We start from the raw sequence: 17,137 nt of genomic DNA on the forward strand, positions 1-17,137 counted from the left end.
AAAGAAAGCTTGTTACATTTTTTTTGCAGTCTATTCAAATTAAATCGACACATTTTTAGCGTGGTTTACGTTTTCAAGCTGTTTCTGTTTTATAATGCGTAATTTCTCCATCCTCGAGTCCTCAGCGTGTTTGTTGTTGTCAGGTAGTCGCATTGCGCGTGCGCACAGGAGGCCATGTTGTTGTAGTTCTGTGGGACTGGACCGTCATATCCCTCCGTTACTGTATGTCTCTGCGATCATCACTCCCCTCCCGTTTTTGACATCGGGGACAAGTAAATAAACCGGAGGGCTCAAACGGTGACTCGCACAATGAATTTAAGCCTGGATCTGTCGCGCAGAAACCCTCAGGAGGATTTTGAGCTGATTCAGAGGATCGGGAGCGGAACCTATGGGGATGTGTACAAGGTAAACATCAACTGGGTCTCAGAACCTATTAGGCTACCTACCTAGACTGCATTTTTGGGCATCATATACGCTTTTCGAAAGGTCAGAATGCGCATATGGTGTCCAAAAATGCTGTCTAGGTAGACATCTCACTAGGGATTAAGACACAGCCACTTAACTGAACGATGTAACCAGTAAATTGCGGGAGACAACAGATGTATATTTATTCTAAACCCGAGTGTGTCTGTGTTTTGCTGCGAGTTTGCCACTCGGATATGGTGTAATATCCTGAAAGGGTGTACAGATCTTTGTTTTCATAATGCACGGGGCCTAGCAGTTCTATTTCACCAGAGAGAGCCAGTGCTGCAGGGATGTCACACTCAAAGTCCTGCATCTCTTTATGAGACATAAACAAAGGCAAGAATAGACCAATATGTCTTAGAGAGCTTGTGCACTGGCAGACGGTCACTACTGAGGGCTGTTGCAAGGTGTTTAGTATCTAAGGGGGAGGAAGGTTGCAATCATGATCTTAAGAAATATTAAATGTGTCCTACTTCCTTTGGTGACAGGAAGTGGCTGAACTTTAAGCTGCAAGTGTGTCTGTGTGAGCGTGTTTGCCCACAGCTATGTCCATCCTGTTTGTTCGTAATTGTTCCCTCTTCCTGGGGTTTTAGTGGAGTGTTGCGTGGGTGAGAGTGTGTGTTGGGTGAATGCCATGTAATTCACACACGTTCACTCAATCAGAGCCTTGATGTAGGTGGAGAATTGAATGGGTTCGTCTTGACCTGTCTGAAATGTAGGACCTTAATAACTAAACCAACAAGCAAAATGTTTTTCTGCCAACTCTACTGAGAGTAGACCTGAAGTTGGGCCTCAGCTCTACCCAACGGTGTGAAAATATGATGTGGTTTCACAAATTCCCTGGCAGCGTATGCCCAGGTTTACCTCTGTAGTAGTCAGTTATGAAATCTGGTTGATTCTTGCAATATAATTTTGATTGCTTACAGTCCTCCTGATTAGATTGATCACTTAGCTATTTTAATAAAGTAGAAACAACCCTGAGCTTATTTATTACAGGACAGTGAAATGCCTCACTGCGATCAGAGAGGCACTGTGTGAGTGTGTGTGTGTGCGTGTGCGTGCATGTGAAATTTATTTGATGTTCTCCTTGTCCTACTTTTGACAGCCATCACAGCGCTGTGAACATCAATGCACACATTTCACCAGCTGCTCCTGTTCTGTATTACTTGGAATGCTGAATGGAATTCCATATAAAACTGAGATAAAGTGTTGGAAATCTCTCTCTTTCTCTTTTGTGTCTCTGATGACATCATCCTCACTTCTGTTTGGCAGACAGATGTCTCTCAGTTCGGTCTTATAGATGAAGCCTTTGTGAGTGTGTTTGTGCTTTAACTTGTGAGAGAACATGCAAAATAGTGTGTGCACGTGTGTGTATGTGTGAGTGTGTTTCTAGAATATTCTAGAAAGCTGCATTTTCAGCAACATTTACTCTAGTCTTCAGTGTCACATGATCCTTCACAAATCATTTTAATATGCTGATTTGATGCTTAATATACATTTCTTTCTTGAGCACCAAATTTGTGCTGCATGATATTTATTTATGTCTTTATTTCTTGGAAACTGTGAAAGAAAAGTGGAAAATTAGAAAGAAAAGCATTTATTTGAAATAAAAAGTGTTTGTAACATTTTATAAGTCACATTTCATTAATTCTATGCATACTTGGTGAATAAAAGTATTCATATCTTTAATGGATAAAAAGAAAATCTTTATGATCTTTGATCTGACAAAGTTTTCAATAGTAGTGCATGTATTTGCATATAACAAACTTATAATTTTTTTTTAATTAAATTGAATAGATATATGTCGATCAGGTGGTTTAATCTGGAAATATGTTTGGGCATCTTTCTTATCTTTCTACTAGTCTGTGACAGACATATCATTGTATATTGAACTATTTCTGTTCTATGTTCTTTGAGGCAGTCAACATTTTCTAAAAATAAGTGCTCTTTTCATTTAAACAATCTCATTTGCTGTCTTTACATTTCATTTGGTATGTCAGCCACTGGATTAGTAGATATTTGAAGCATTAGTCCACACTGGTCAACCAGTAGTTAAAATACTTTCTCTAATTACCAGCTAAATGTGCATAGACATATGTATATATGTCACGTGGGTTTATTTTTCCAAAAAGTCTAAACAACAACATTGCTTTCAACATTGCTTTTTGTTTTTGCGGTCAATATTAATCAACTAGTGGTGTTCATTTAGGGTGAGACTGTCTGTGCTTTTGGAAACCTGTTTGATATCTCTTAGCTTTACTGATTCACTGGAACAGATCCATCTTTATTGTGAGTCAGATCTATATAACAAGTATAATCATGTTATTGCACAACTTTTGTGCTTATGTACTCACAACTCTTTCCATTTCCAGGCTCGTAATGTCAACACTGGAGAACTGGCTGCTATCAAAGTCATCAAACTAGAGCCAGGTGAGCCATCCTAATGCTGCCGCACACACACTACCTCTAGATAGTGCCCTATCACTGTCAATCTGTACCTGAATAGTTAAATATTACAACTGTGGTGTGTTGATGCATTGTAATGGTCTCACTGTACATGCATTTTAAATAAAGGCAGCATGTTCACACTCTTTTTAGTGCAGAATCACAGTTTCCATGTTTGGGTCTATTTGCACTTGACATATTTCTTTATTGAATTTTTTTTTGTCAATTGATTTTTGCAGGAGAGGACTTTGACGTGGTGCAGCAGGAGATTATTATGATGAAAGATTGTAAACACTCAAACATTGTTGCATATTTCGGCAGTTACCTCAGGTACACACATGCAGGTTTTTTAAATATGTTTTATACATTTTATAATGTAGTACAAGCTTTTGGTTTTACATTTCAGCAGTTGTTTTTTAGTCGCAGTGAAGATTTTGTAATCTTACAAAAGATTTCTATGTCTTTTTTTTTATTGAGAGAAGAAAAAAAGAAAAAAAACACTATTTACATTCACAAATACAATTTATCCCTTTTCCTCTTTCCCCCCTCCTTTGTCTTTTAAACATAAATGCATATGTACACAGATGCATATACACATAAAAAATAAAGAATAAAATAAAAACACTGATAAGAAAGTGGGAGAAAATAATTAAATGATATCACAAAGAACCGTGTATTAAACAATGAACAACCCCCCACCCCCTCCCAGACTCAGCTCACCACGACCAACACACATATTAATGGCTATTTATGCAATACAAACAGTACAACAATAACAGGCACACATTCAATTGGGTAGTACCACTAAATTAGTGAAATGGGAAATAAAGGGTTGCCATTTATGGAAAATGTTGACTCTACATCCTCTCAACGTGTATTTAATTTTCTCAAGTTTTAAAAAAAAACATGATGTCTCTGAGCCAACAGGAGATAGAAGGATATTTAACAGACTTCCAATGTAAAAATAATAAGCATCTTGCTAGCAAGAATGTGAAAGCTATGATGTCCTTTTGTGTAGGGTTAAGTGCAAGTGAGGTTTCAGGAATCCCAAATATAGCAGTCAGACGGCAAGTTGAAGATTTAAAAGATTTCTTTTTCAACATAATTGCTGTGCTTTTGATCTTTATATTCATTAAAGAATCCTAAAATATATTTACACTGAAGTATTAAACAATAACTGTTTTCAACATTGATAACAACAACAACAACAACAACAACAAAAAATTAACTTAAATATTAAATATTCAAATTATTTCTGAAGCATCATGCGACTGAGGACAAGAGTAATGGCTGCTGAAAATTCACCTTTGCCTTCACAGAAATAAATGACATTTTAAAATATAAAATGGAATAATAGAAAACAGTAATTTTAAATTGTAATATTAGTTCACACAATTACTTTTTTGCTGTATTTTCAATTAAATAAATGGAGCCCATACTGACCCCTAAGCTTTTGAATATTTGATTTCTCTTTCTTCATCTTTGTTGATATTTCTTCCTAACTGTTGAAGTACACGCCACAACCCAATTAATACAAGCACCGCTTTTATGCGGTTGTGGCCAGAGTTGGCATGACAAGACTTGATAATAGATGTCTTAACATCCCTCTTTCAGGAGAGATAAATTATGGATCAGCATGGAATACTGCGGTGGAGGCTCACTCCAGGATATTTACCATGGTAACTAACTACTGTCACCAAAAACCGGAGTTTATAATGCATTTATCATGTTGAGCTGTTCAGCAGTATCTCTCATATACTTGTATATCTATCTCTAACAGTTACTGGGCCGTTGGCGGAATCCCAAATTGCTTATGTATGCCGGGAAACCCTGCAGGTATATACATACAGATTTACTAATGTTTAAAAATACTGGTATGTGACCGTTTAAATTGATTCAAGTGGTAAAATGGGTTTTGGTGTTCATTTCAGGGTGTTTACTATCTCCATAACAAAGGCAAGATCCACCGAGATATAAAGGTACAGACTGGACGTCAAAACACAATTAAATCTCACTTAAAGGAGGCCATTCCAAACAGTGTTGACATAATTAGCACTCATGTCCCACTTGACAGATATTATGCAAAAGGTTTTTTTTATTGTTGTTTTTTTTCCTCTGAAGTCTGACATAGATTAAGATTATTTTTTTTTTGGAAAATGCTATTCTTGAGACCAGGATTGTTTCAAAGCTGCTGTAATTTGTTGTTATCTTTCACAGTTGCTCACTGTGGCTCTTCTCTTGCTTTATAGGGTGCAAATATACTGTTGACTGACAACGGCTACGTTAAGCTAGGTAAGAAAAGACTTTGTGAGCTTGCATTTAATAAGAATTCCACTCTCACACCTGCTGTTTGTCTCTCTTCAGCTGATTTTGGCGTTTCAGCGCAGATATCAGCCACTTTAGCAAAAAGAAAGTCCTTCATTGGAACTCCATATTGGTATGTCAGTCCTCCTTTGCCTTTTGTGTGGAAGGATCGTTTTAATAGTTTGATTCTAGTCACTGGGCTGTATGAATTTCTTTCTCATTATGTCTTTCTCTGCAGGATGGCACCTGAGGTGGCAGCAGTTGAACGGAAAGGTGGATACAATCAGCTGTGTGATATCTGGGCCGTGGGCATCACAGCTATTGAGCTGGCAGAGCTAGAGCCGCCAATGTTCGACTTGCACCCCATGAGGTGTGTGTCCTGTGTCTTGTATTGACTAAATGTCACTATGCTGGATCATGAGTAGTTTGGTGCAGCACATGTAAATGAATTAGTTTAGTAAATAATACATATCACACAGGACACCGTCAGTATGTTTACACTCTCGCTTTCTCCTGCTTTTCAACAATTGTTCTTTTTGTCCATTCTGCTGTGTTTGCCCTTCTCAGAGCACTTTTCCTAATGACCAAGAGCAGTTTCCAACCACCTAAGCTGAAAGACAAAGTAAAGTGGTAAGTATTTGTAAATGTATATCATTTAAAGTATGGTTTATTCCAAAGTGTGGGGAAGGTAAGATTGTTGTGGATGGTTTTTAAAAAGGTCTCTTACATACCGAGGGTACAGTTATTTATTCAAACATACAGTAAATAAAGTAATACTGTGCAACGTTATTAAAAGGTTAATATATTTTAAAATATTATTTATTCCTCTGATGGCAAAGATTAAGTTCCAGCAGCCATTACTCCAGTCTTTAGTGTCACATGATTCTTCAGAAATTATTCTAATATGCTGATTTGGTGTTCAAGAAACATTTCTTATCATTATTAATGCTGAAAACAGTTGCTGTAAGTGGTGCATTTGTTTCAGGATTTGTTCGTGAATAGAAGGTGCAACATCATTTGAAATCTTTATTGACATTATAAATGTCTTTGTTAGTAATTAGTGTAGTGCCTCCTTGCTAAATAAAAGTATTTGTTTCTTAAAAAAAAAAAAAAAAATTTTTTTTTTACTGACCCTAAACTTTAATATACACAATGGATGTGTATATTAAAGGAGTGGGATGGGTTCAATGCAGCTTAAGCTCTATTGATAGAATCTGTGGGAAAATGTAATAAATATATAAATATAAATAAAATAAAATTATAAATAAAACTCATAACAGGAAGTGCATTCACCTACAAAAGTATTCCCAACTATGATTAATAGTTTAAAATATAAAGAGGTTTTTATTCATTCACATAATTGATCACATTTTTAACTTCACACTTCAAAACCTCCCAATTTCAATTGTGAGGCTTGTTATTATAAATGCAATGAAAAAAAATATATTTATAATATATATATTTTAATTATTTTTTATTTTATTTATATTATTATTATTTTTTTTTGTGGTAAAGAATATTTCCAAGAATATCACTTTATGATTGACAAACACGCTCTTCTGTTTTGTTTTGGCTCATGAAGGACAAATAATTTCCACCACTTTGTGAAAATGGCTTTGACCAAAAACCCCAAGAAGAGACCAACGGCTGACAGATTACTGCAGGTAAGATCCACCCTCCCTTTAGAGAACATTTATGATTGGCTCCAGTTATCCACCATCATTCAGTAATTTTTCATTGCATTGCTTCTCTCTTTTTGCAGCACCCATTCGTTACCCAACCGCTTAGCCGGACTCTTGCCATTGAACTACTGGACAAAGCCAACAACCCTGACCACAGCACCCACAGTGATGCAGAGGAGGATGACATTGACCCAGAGGTGATGTCATATATCTGACTCTTTCTTTACCTTTTATCCAGTGGGAAACCATGTTAGGGCTTTACACTGAAGCACTGATCTCTAATTGGTTGTTTCTTTAGATGTAGATCCTAGGTGAGGGCAGACAGTTGGCTCTGCCAGCTGCCAGGTACAAGTGTGTCCGGTTACCAATGCTGCAGTGTGCATTTGTGATTGTGTGTGTATGTGAATGCATGAGAGTTTATCAGTTTTAACACATAATGGCAGTGGCTTGCAGTGGTGTCTTGAGGGAAGATTAGGAACTTGTAACAGATATTCAGAAAATGTATGTACTGTATGTTGCTAAGCCTTTTTTGCTTTCAAGTTTAAAAACTTTACTTGTGGTCTCTGTGTTTGCAGTCTCCCGTGTCTGTTCCGCATCGGATCCGCTCAACTAGCAGGAGCTCACGAGATGGAAAGACTCTGTCTGAGATTAACTGTAAGTCATGTCTCAATTAGCCTTTGACTCACTGAACCGAAATAAGCACAAGAATTCTCAGCCTACTTAAAAGCACAGAGAGAAATCTGAAATCTGTGTGTGTCCCTCTCCTAGTTGATAAGGTGAAGTTCGACCCGCCTTTGAGAAAAGAAACCGAACCGCATCATGAGATGGTTTGTGACATTATGCCATTTATTTATTGCTATTTAGTGTGTTTGTTTGGATGACGTGTGTGACTGCCTTTATGATTCATGTAGGATCTACCATTAGAGCCCCAAAGCCTTCTGGGAAATAACAAGTAAGTGTTATTCTTTACTTGCAAGTTTATCAAAATAAGGAAAAGCCTTGACCTCATTAATCAACAATTTAGATGATATATGAATAGGTCATTAGTCATCTGTCTGAATCCATTCCTAGTTTAAAATAACAAATTCTACTGAAGCTCCTCGTCACCTGTACCATTTCCGTGCTCGTTTGACTCCTAGCACCTGGTGCAGAGGTGAGGTGAAGTACGCGTTTGAAAAGTCTTCTCTTCGATGTGGTCGTAAAGACATTCTGCGTCTAAATAAATGCAATTCTTTTCAAGAAAAAAAAGAGGCAGCAGTTATGAGTGGGTTGAACCACCATAGCTTCGCCCCTGGTTTAATTGTGTTAAATATTTTTAATGTTGTTAAACTGGAAAAATTAATCACCCACATTAACGTGTGTGTGCTCTTGTTTTTGTGACATATCAGGACACAACTCTGTATAATGACATGGGTATGACACAGGTATTACAAGGAGAGGGTGACTTATGAGGAATAACCCATGTCCCCATTTTTCAAAACTTATAAACCATACAGAATTAGTTTTTTTGAGAAAGTAAAAATGCACAAAGTTTCCTGTGAGGGTTAGGGTTAGGTGTAGGGCAATAGAATATTCAGTTTGTACAGTATAAAAACCATTACGCCTATGGGATGAACCCACTTTTCACAAAAAAGAAAAAGGTGTGTATGTATATATATATATATATATATATATATATATATATATATATATATATATATATATATATATATATATATATATATACCGTAGTTTGATTAATATTTTATTGTCATAACAAATATGTTTGTGTATTTTGTATATATGTGTAAAACAAGTTCTGTTCTGTCTTTTATTCATTATTTTTGTAGGAGTCTATTAAAATCTGTTGCTGAGGAGCTCAGTCAAAGGTACAGCCCCTCCTACTGTCTGATTGGTCAGCCAAACCTCTATGCAATCTAATCGCTTCTTCAGTCAGTCTCATCTCCTCTGCTTGGCACTGAGAAGCTCTTACTGCTTAGTGTGTGTGTGTGTGTGTGTGTGTTCTCTGTATTCTTTGGCCCCTCTACCTTCTTAGCCTCACCCTCTTCATCTCTCTCAGGGGTCATGTGACACATTTAGAGGATGAGGAGGAGGATGAAGGTGATGATTTGCAGTAAGTGAGAGGAATATGTGATGTGAGATGTGTATCATTCAAAGACACCTGTGATCATCCGTGACTCCCTGTCTGTTAGTGTCAACCAGATGTGAGACTGAACGATGCGCTCGCTTTGTTTTGTAGTGTGTCTGGTTTGTAGTTGCTTGCTGGTGCACAAATGCATGATCGTTATTGAAATGCACATCATTATTTTTGAATACATGTGCCCTCGTAATCTTTATTGGAAAACTTTAACCTCCCATCACCCTCGCAACAACATCTTCTCTAAAGTGTGCTTTGGCGCGAAGGCTAGGCAATAAAGTTTTCTCTACAGCAACTTGACAATGAGCCAATCAATTCCAGTGTAAACATTATGTGTATGTTGTGGTAATTTGATCCGACAATTGTTTTGGTTTGTTTAATAACCTGGTGACGAGCACAATATATATAGTAACACTTTCATTTTCAGTCAGATTAAAGCTTTGAAGCTTTGAAGCTCAAAGTCCAAACATAGGACAATTGCAAATTGTGTTTCCTGGAACTACAGACTCTAAGAAGTTTAACATATTCTCAGGCTTTGCTCTAGATTAGCTTGATTTTGTGTATGTAGGCATATTTAACACTCAGTTTGTGTGTCTTGTGTCCACATGACCTTTCTTTCTTACTTTCTTTACTGTTTTTGCCATTGCATATGAGGTCTCTTTCTTCATCTGATTGTATCCCTTTATATGTTTCCACCTTTCAAAGTAACTGTGCTGTTGGTCCTTGCATCCTGGTTTTGTGTTACCACATCATGATTAGCAGTAATATAAATCATTACAATGATTTTTGTGTGTTTGCATCTACAGCAGTAACTCCACTTCAACCATGAGGCCTAGAGTGCCACCTCCTCTGCCACCCAAGGTAAAACTTACACACACTTTTCTTATGCAAAACATAATGTGTAACTCACACTCACATCTGTCTTTTTCCCTCTATCACTTCCTAGCCGAAGCTTCTGTCTCCCGGTCAGAACAGTAGCACCTCAGAGGACAATACTGGAGAAGGGACCATTAAACGTTCCCCAGCTTCTGCAAGCTCCACCCCTCCTGTTCGGCCTGCTTCCTGTGTGCCCCCGAGACCACCACCTCCTCGCCTGCCTCCACGCCGGCGTAGTAGTTTAGGTAACAAACGATCTGAGCATGGTCAGACAGAGCCAGCAGGGGATGATGGGATTTATAGGTTCTGGGAATGGCTTCATGATGAACAACAGGAAGAACAAAGTAAGCTAAGCACCGCCAACTTGAGCGTGCTCTTCTGTGATTGGTAGACAGCCCTGCCAGTCTTCCTCTGTTCCTTGTGCTTTTAAAATAATATTGCCATTTGTTCAGTTACCCAACACAGATAGCTGTGTGTTAGTTGAGAGATTCGTAGATGAGTCAGTGTGATATAGTAGTAAGATTGTGTTATTTGACAACCTAATACACGTAATATTTTATGCAAATAAGGTAACGATCGTGCCCCAAAATGTAGCGCAGAATACACTTTGTACAGCACAAGTAATTTTCATTGCCTAGTTATTTAGGATGCAGACTACCTGTGTCTGATGTACATGGGAAAATCCATTTTATTTTTAGCTTAAGAACGGACATGGACATTTTTAATTAAAGTTTGCAAGGCTTATGGTTTTTATTCACTTCCAGTTATTTTAGCTGTACAAAAGTCTGTTATTCTGCTTGCACTACCGAAAAAACTACAAAAAAATGCTTAAGCTCATTGGCTAGATTGGTTAAAGCTGGAGGTAGCTGGTTTTAGATGGCCTGGTCTACCGGCTTGGCCAAGCTGATGTTGATCTGGTTTTAGCTGGTCTCCCAGGCTAAAAAGTTGTCAAAACCATCTGTGACCATGCTGAAAGACCAGCCAACCAGCTCTGAGTGGGGTAGTAATTGCAAAATGATATTTATTATCATCAATTTTATTTATTATCATGTACATGTGCATACTGTTTTATTAGCAAACGAATCTGAAGTCTTGCAACTTCTAGACACCTGAATTAGTTACTATATTTCCTCAAAAACAGCTGACAAATTCTATGTACTTCTTGCTTTCTTCGAGTAGTATTAGTGCAAACATAATCAAGCAAATAGCATGTTTTTTTGTGTGTGTTTTTTTTAAATAGACGCATATAAAGAACCTAATTTGCATAGGTGTGTCTTTTGTTTTTGTGGTTTCAGTTTTCAAAGGACAGATAATATATTGTGAGTGTTTATATGCAGGTAATGGAGTTTCTGTCCAGGAGAATGGAGAGAAAGAAAAACTTGCCTCCCTTCCTTCACCTAATCTAAAGGTATGGTTAATGCTCACTTTCGCTCTCTCTCTCTCTCTCTCTCTCTCTCTTTTATATATATATATATAAAACATGTTGTGCAAACATTTGTAGAAAATATTTTGTCTGAGTAAACTGACTTAACAATTATTGCCCTGTGATTACTATTCCCAGATGAAATGGGAAAACAAAAATAGTTTGATTACAGCGTTGATCGGTTTGTCTTTTTGTAGTTTCCATTCAGTAATGGCCTTCCACCGACCCCTAAAGTACACGTGAGTTGTTTTTTTTTTTTAACTCTCCATCTTTCACAATTTTTCCTTTTTTTTTTCTCTTTCATACACACAAACATTGAAAGATGTATTAGCACACCTGGATTAACACAAATGTCATAACAACTAAATTTAGACCGTTCAAACTCAGCTCTGCTGCCACAATGTTGATCTTAGTTTCTGCTTTGTAGATGGGAGCTTGTTTCTCTAAAGTGTTTAACGGCTGTCCGCTAAAGATTCACTGTGCCTGTTCCTGGATAAACCCAAACACCAGAGGTAAGAAACTATTCATGTAGAGCTCATGCATTCGCAAATCACATGCTCCTGAATAACATAATTATAATAATTATGTTTTTAGCTTTATGACCTTACCTTATGCCTCTTTTTCAGATCAGTATCTGATTTTTGGTGCAGAGGAAGGAATTTACACCCTCAATTTGAATGAAATCCATGAGAGCTCAATGGAACAGGTCAGGGCCTTTTTATTATGGTTTCTTTTTGGCATTGAGGTTCAAAATTAAGAATAATTTAAGCAGGCAATATAGATATGAAAAATCATATCATATTTTTAGCATTTTAAATTTGTATTTCAAAATGCAATAAATATGGAAAAATGGCATAATGGATAATAAAAATTATAAATTGATTTTATATATGCAATCAATAATTATGTATTTGCTCTGAAAGAAAATTAATCGAATGAACCATCATTTGAAATGGATTTATCTTTTATCACATACAGCTGGTTCCACGGAGGTGTACATGGGTGTATGTAATGAACAACTGGCTGCTTTCAATATCAGGTGAGAGAAAACCAAGAAGGAAAAGATTTACCATGCATTTGAAGTACATTTTAATCTTTTAGCTTTCCCATAATGCAATCTATGTGCATAAATGGGTGTTTTCCACAGGTAAAGCATCTCAGCTGTACTCTTACAACCTGACGATGCTTTTTGAGCAAGCTCGACAAATGCAGAAGTTACCTGTTGCCATACCAACACACAAACTCCCAGACAAAATCATCCCACGGTATGATTCAGACTAATCTTATCTACATTTCTGTGTAGCTGTTTAGTCCATTGTCATTTGTATTTTCAAATATATATGTAACCCTGGACCACAAAAGGAGTCTTAAGTCGCTGGGGTATATTTTTAGCAATAGCAAAAACATTTTTTTTCTTTTATGCCAAAAATCATTAGGATATTAAGTATAGATCATGTTCCATGAAGATATTTTGTACATTTCCCACTGTAAATATATCAGAACGTAATTTTTGATTAGGAATATGCATTGCTAAGAATTCAAAGACAACTTCAAAGTTTTCTCAGTATTTACATTTTTTTTGCCAAATATTGACCAATCCTAATAAACCATACATTAATGGAAAGCATATTTATCCAGCTTTCAGATTGACACTTAAGACAGTTTTTTTACTGTAAATCCTATTAAATCATATCATTTGCATTTTGTCATGTTAATGCCTTTTTTTCAGGAAGTTTACTGTATCCAATAAAATACCAGATACGAGGGGTTGTCAGAAATGTTGTGTAGGTCAGTACAAATGCACTTTTGTGTTGTAATGCCTACCAAATTGTATGATCAGAAAGCTGCATAGTTTTTAGGATTTGCACATGAAATAATACATTGTATTTATTATAAATGCAGTCAAAAATGAAACATGCCTCTGTATGTGTATGTATAGTGCGAAACCCATACACCGGTCATAAGTACTTATGTGGAGCTTTCCAGTCCAGCGCAATGCTGTTTGAATGGGTGGAAGCCATGCAGCGCTTCATGCTGATAAAGGTAAGTGAGAGAATGAGAAATCACACTGAGAAACACAAAGTGCATCCATGCACAAGACGACAATCCTGTGTTTTTGTGTGTGTCCAGAGCATAGACCTCACCCTGCCGTGTCCATTAGAAGTCTTTGAGATGTTGGTAGTTCCTGAGCAGCATTATCCACTGGTGTGTGTGGCAGTCAGTAAAGGAAGCCATCCTGATCAGGTGGTCACATTTGGCACAGTTGATCCCAATGCCGCCAACCCAGCGTTCACAGAGCCCGGTCAGTATCAGTTCAAAATTTGGCTTGGTTTGGATTTCCAAAAAGAGTGTTGCTCTTGGGACCTGTAGGAACTTTTGTTGTGTTGTGTTTTTCCAGAAACACCTCAAACGTGTGTCATTCATGTGACTCAGCTGGAGAGAGATACCGTCCTCGTGTGTCTAGATCGTAAGTCATTTCTTTTTAATATAATAAATCCTATAACAATATGATTATGTTTCTATTTAATATAATACTCTGCTAATATACAATTTTTAGAACAGTTTAAATAATAATATTCACTTATCTATATTATTTAGAACAATTGGTTATAATCATTATAATAGTATAATCTATTCTTCTAAATATAGATAATGTACATAAATACATATTACAGAAAGGTTAAATGATATAAATGAATTGTTATTAGGATAAGCAATAAATAATGCATACAATACAAATGAAATCCACTTAATATTCTTTTTGCCATTTTACAAAACCACAGTTATAGCTATTTTCAGCTACAATATGATAAATCACGTGTACATTAACCTGTCTCCTGATAAAGCTGTAATGGTTTCGGAATTCACACAGAATCTTTTTCTGTCGGTGTTTGTTTTTACCTGCAGCGCAGATTCATGTTCAAGCATCTGCACAGGCTCTTGCATTTTCTTTATCCAGCAGTTCCAGCTCTAGGAAGCCATTGCTCATAATTTCTTTCTGTATTTTGCAGGGTGTATAAAGTTGGTGAATTTACAGGGCAGGTTAAAATCCAACAGAAAGCTGTCAACTGAACTCACCTTTAACTTCCAGATTGAGGCAATAGGTAAGAACTGAATTAATACAAGCCTGAGGTGGGGATTTCATTGTGCGCTTTAAATAATAACAATGCGTTTTTCTCTCTTTCCAGTATGTCTGCAGGACAGTGTTTTGGCGTTCTGGAAGCATGGAATGCAGGGAAGAAGCTTTAAAAACAGTGAGGTGTGTGGTGTGCCTTCGGTTTTCTAAATTCAACTAGCTTTGCTTTAGGAAACAGGTGATCAAAATAGCTTGAATTTTGATTGGTTAATGCTTCCAACGTGAAGTACCACTGATCTAGATTATACATTCATAGCCCGTAACATAGCTTTAAAGTTTAGTAACATTAGCCATATTTTGTGGGGAGAACAAGGTTAAGGTCCATTGTCAACAACTGATGTTCTCTGCTTTAGATTACTCAGGAGATCTCTGATAACTCGCGGATCTACAGGCTGCTGGGTGCGGATAGGTGAGAGCTCGCCAGAACACACATTGTACCTCCATGGGTCAGCACTGTTCTTACAAACATTTTTCTCTCTTTCTCAGAGTGGTGGTGTTGGAAAGCAAACCGACAGAAGACCCTACAGCTCAAAGTAATCTGTACATCCTCGCGGGCCACGAGAACAGCTACTGACAACACACTGCCTTAACACACACTACATAATGCATGCTACGAAGTACATGCTCCTGAGACTTAAACGCCTCATGTTCATTTATGAAGCTACTGAACAAAACACTACAAACAAAAAACAGCAAATCAAGTCAATACATTATATCTTTTGGTATCGTACAGGTTCAACGTAATTTTTTGGTACTGCCAAACTGCGTGAAATTAATATAAATGCATTTCAGTGTCAGAGACCTTGATAAACAACCATCAGTTCTGTGCGACTGAGATAACTAATGTGAAAACACAGCAGTCTAGTACAAAATATCATGGCTTTTTATATCAGGCATGATATGCAGGTGTTTTACCATCTTGTTAGCTTTGTAGCTTTCAGTACTGCCTTGTAAACGGCTCCTCTCTGTCATGCTAATAACAGTTCACACGGAACGCATTCTCGCATTTAAAAATAGAAGAACACAAGAATTTGTTTACATAGAAAAACATTTAGTAGAATTTAACGCAAAAGCACGCTCTGTGTGAACCAACTGTAAGTCTTAACAAACTCTTCTGCTTCTCTTTCTCTACATTTCTCTCTTTTGGCGTCTGCTTTTGGTGATGTCGTATTAGTAAAATTTCTATGAAATTTTGCGGGTAAAAAAAAGTCCATTGTCATTTCAATGTCACTTTCAAACCAGGCAATTTTCTGTTGGTCAGGGCAGCAAATTAATGTGACTAATTTTACTCCGATGTGAAATCTTTGTGCGAAAATCTTTCACCCAAATGAGAAATTTGCTAAATATCTGTTCATGTAACTGCACTTTAAGGCTTCAGTAAGTTTTATGTTTCCTTATTAGCGGCACAGGTTTTTCTGTTGTTTTGTAAATTATGAGTGTTAATGAGCTAATAGGCCATTCAAACAGAATGGATTTTTGTATTTAAAAAATGTGCGACCAAGGGCAGTCGAAAAAAAAAAAAAAAGTCCAGAGACACTTACGAAATCAACAAAAATCAACCTTCTTTTAACTTGAGAACCACATGTCATGACACAACCGAATGTCATTTGCAAGACACTACGAGAGGTGCAAGAGTAAAGGTCGAAAGTCAATCTAGCATATGTTTACACACAAAACAATGAAAAAGCAGTGGAGAGAAATACAAAAACATGTTTCCTGTGAACAGAAAAAAAAATCCTGCAGTGAACGAATTTGCGTATTAATGATTTTTAAGGTTTAATGATATTTGCTTATTAGTTACTAGCCTGACTACGTCAGACTTTGTACTTCCGCTCAATTTCAGTTCGCTTCTGTACTCTACAGCGCCTACAAAGCAAAACGAAGTAGCAGAGTTCGGTATTACCAGGCTAATTAGTTGTCAAATACAATTTTTGTTTGGATTGTTTAAATATAAACTAGGGGGCGCCATGTTATCATGACATTATTCGGCAACTCCTGAAGGATTTTTAATTACCACATCTAGTGGATTAAGCATTGAAGTATGAAATGAATTACAGCCAATATAAATATTTCCATCAAAGTATAATTATTCATGAATGATGCTAATTCATTCATACTGTAGTGGTATCCTTAACTCCTTTTTTTATTATTAAAAAATTAGTGTGGCTGTATCATGGTATAGTGGTATCAGATGGCAACACCATATACAGTATATCATGGTGTGAATGATTACCCTAGTCACATACCATGGTACTTACATGGTACTCAAGGTGCTTCAAACAATACCATGGTATTACCATAGTGCAATGTCCAAGAAATCACGAAAATACCACAACAATACCGATGCTGTAGCAACATCTTGAGCAACTTAATGGCAATGGAGTGATTTTTTGAGTTTTTCTATTTCATTATTTATGCAGAAAGGCCAAGTGCCATGTTTTAGTTCATTATCAAGCACTATTATTAAATCCATTTTTACTCGTGTGCTTTTGTCTGTGTGCTGTGTGTGCACTTACAAGCTGTAATGTCAATAGTAAGAGTTGAACAGATAAAGAAATCCTATTTATCAGGCTCATTGAAAACTAAAGATTAGAGATAACATAACGTCTTACGGATGCAGTATGTGTAAATATAAAATGGGACGTCAAGAATGTAGCCGTCTGTGAAGC

The 17,137-nt window shown here is 36.7% G+C and overlaps 1 protein-coding gene across 1 annotated transcript; it reads left to right on the forward strand.

Moving 5' to 3' along the window:
• The first annotated feature begins 147 nt into the window (after positions 1-147).
• map4k3b (mitogen-activated protein kinase kinase kinase kinase 3b) lies at positions 148-15,570 on the forward strand. The gene is made up of 33 exons (XM_059520296.1): positions 148-405; positions 2,838-2,895; positions 3,150-3,240; positions 4,525-4,589; positions 4,691-4,746; positions 4,842-4,889; positions 5,160-5,202; positions 5,275-5,347; positions 5,453-5,584; positions 5,782-5,844; positions 6,797-6,878; positions 6,977-7,093; positions 7,472-7,550; positions 7,665-7,723; positions 7,808-7,848; positions 8,726-8,764; positions 8,956-9,009; positions 9,840-9,894; positions 9,980-10,253; positions 11,247-11,317; positions 11,530-11,571; positions 11,760-11,844; positions 11,959-12,038; positions 12,311-12,371; positions 12,480-12,597; positions 13,062-13,120; positions 13,272-13,375; positions 13,463-13,634; positions 13,731-13,799; positions 14,344-14,436; positions 14,521-14,591; positions 14,822-14,877; positions 14,955-15,570. The coding sequence occupies exons 1-33, from the start codon at positions 310-312 to the stop codon at positions 15,040-15,042; spliced, it is 2,694 nt and encodes an 897-aa protein (XP_059376279.1). The 5' UTR covers positions 148-309; the 3' UTR covers positions 15,043-15,570.
• The last annotated feature ends 1,567 nt before the right edge of the window (positions 15,571-17,137 follow it).

The sequence above is a fragment of the Carassius carassius genome, chromosome 32, assembly GCF_963082965.1.
Source record: "Carassius carassius chromosome 32, fCarCar2.1, whole genome shotgun sequence".
Lineage (NCBI taxonomy): Eukaryota > Metazoa > Chordata > Actinopteri > Cypriniformes > Cyprinidae > Carassius > Carassius carassius.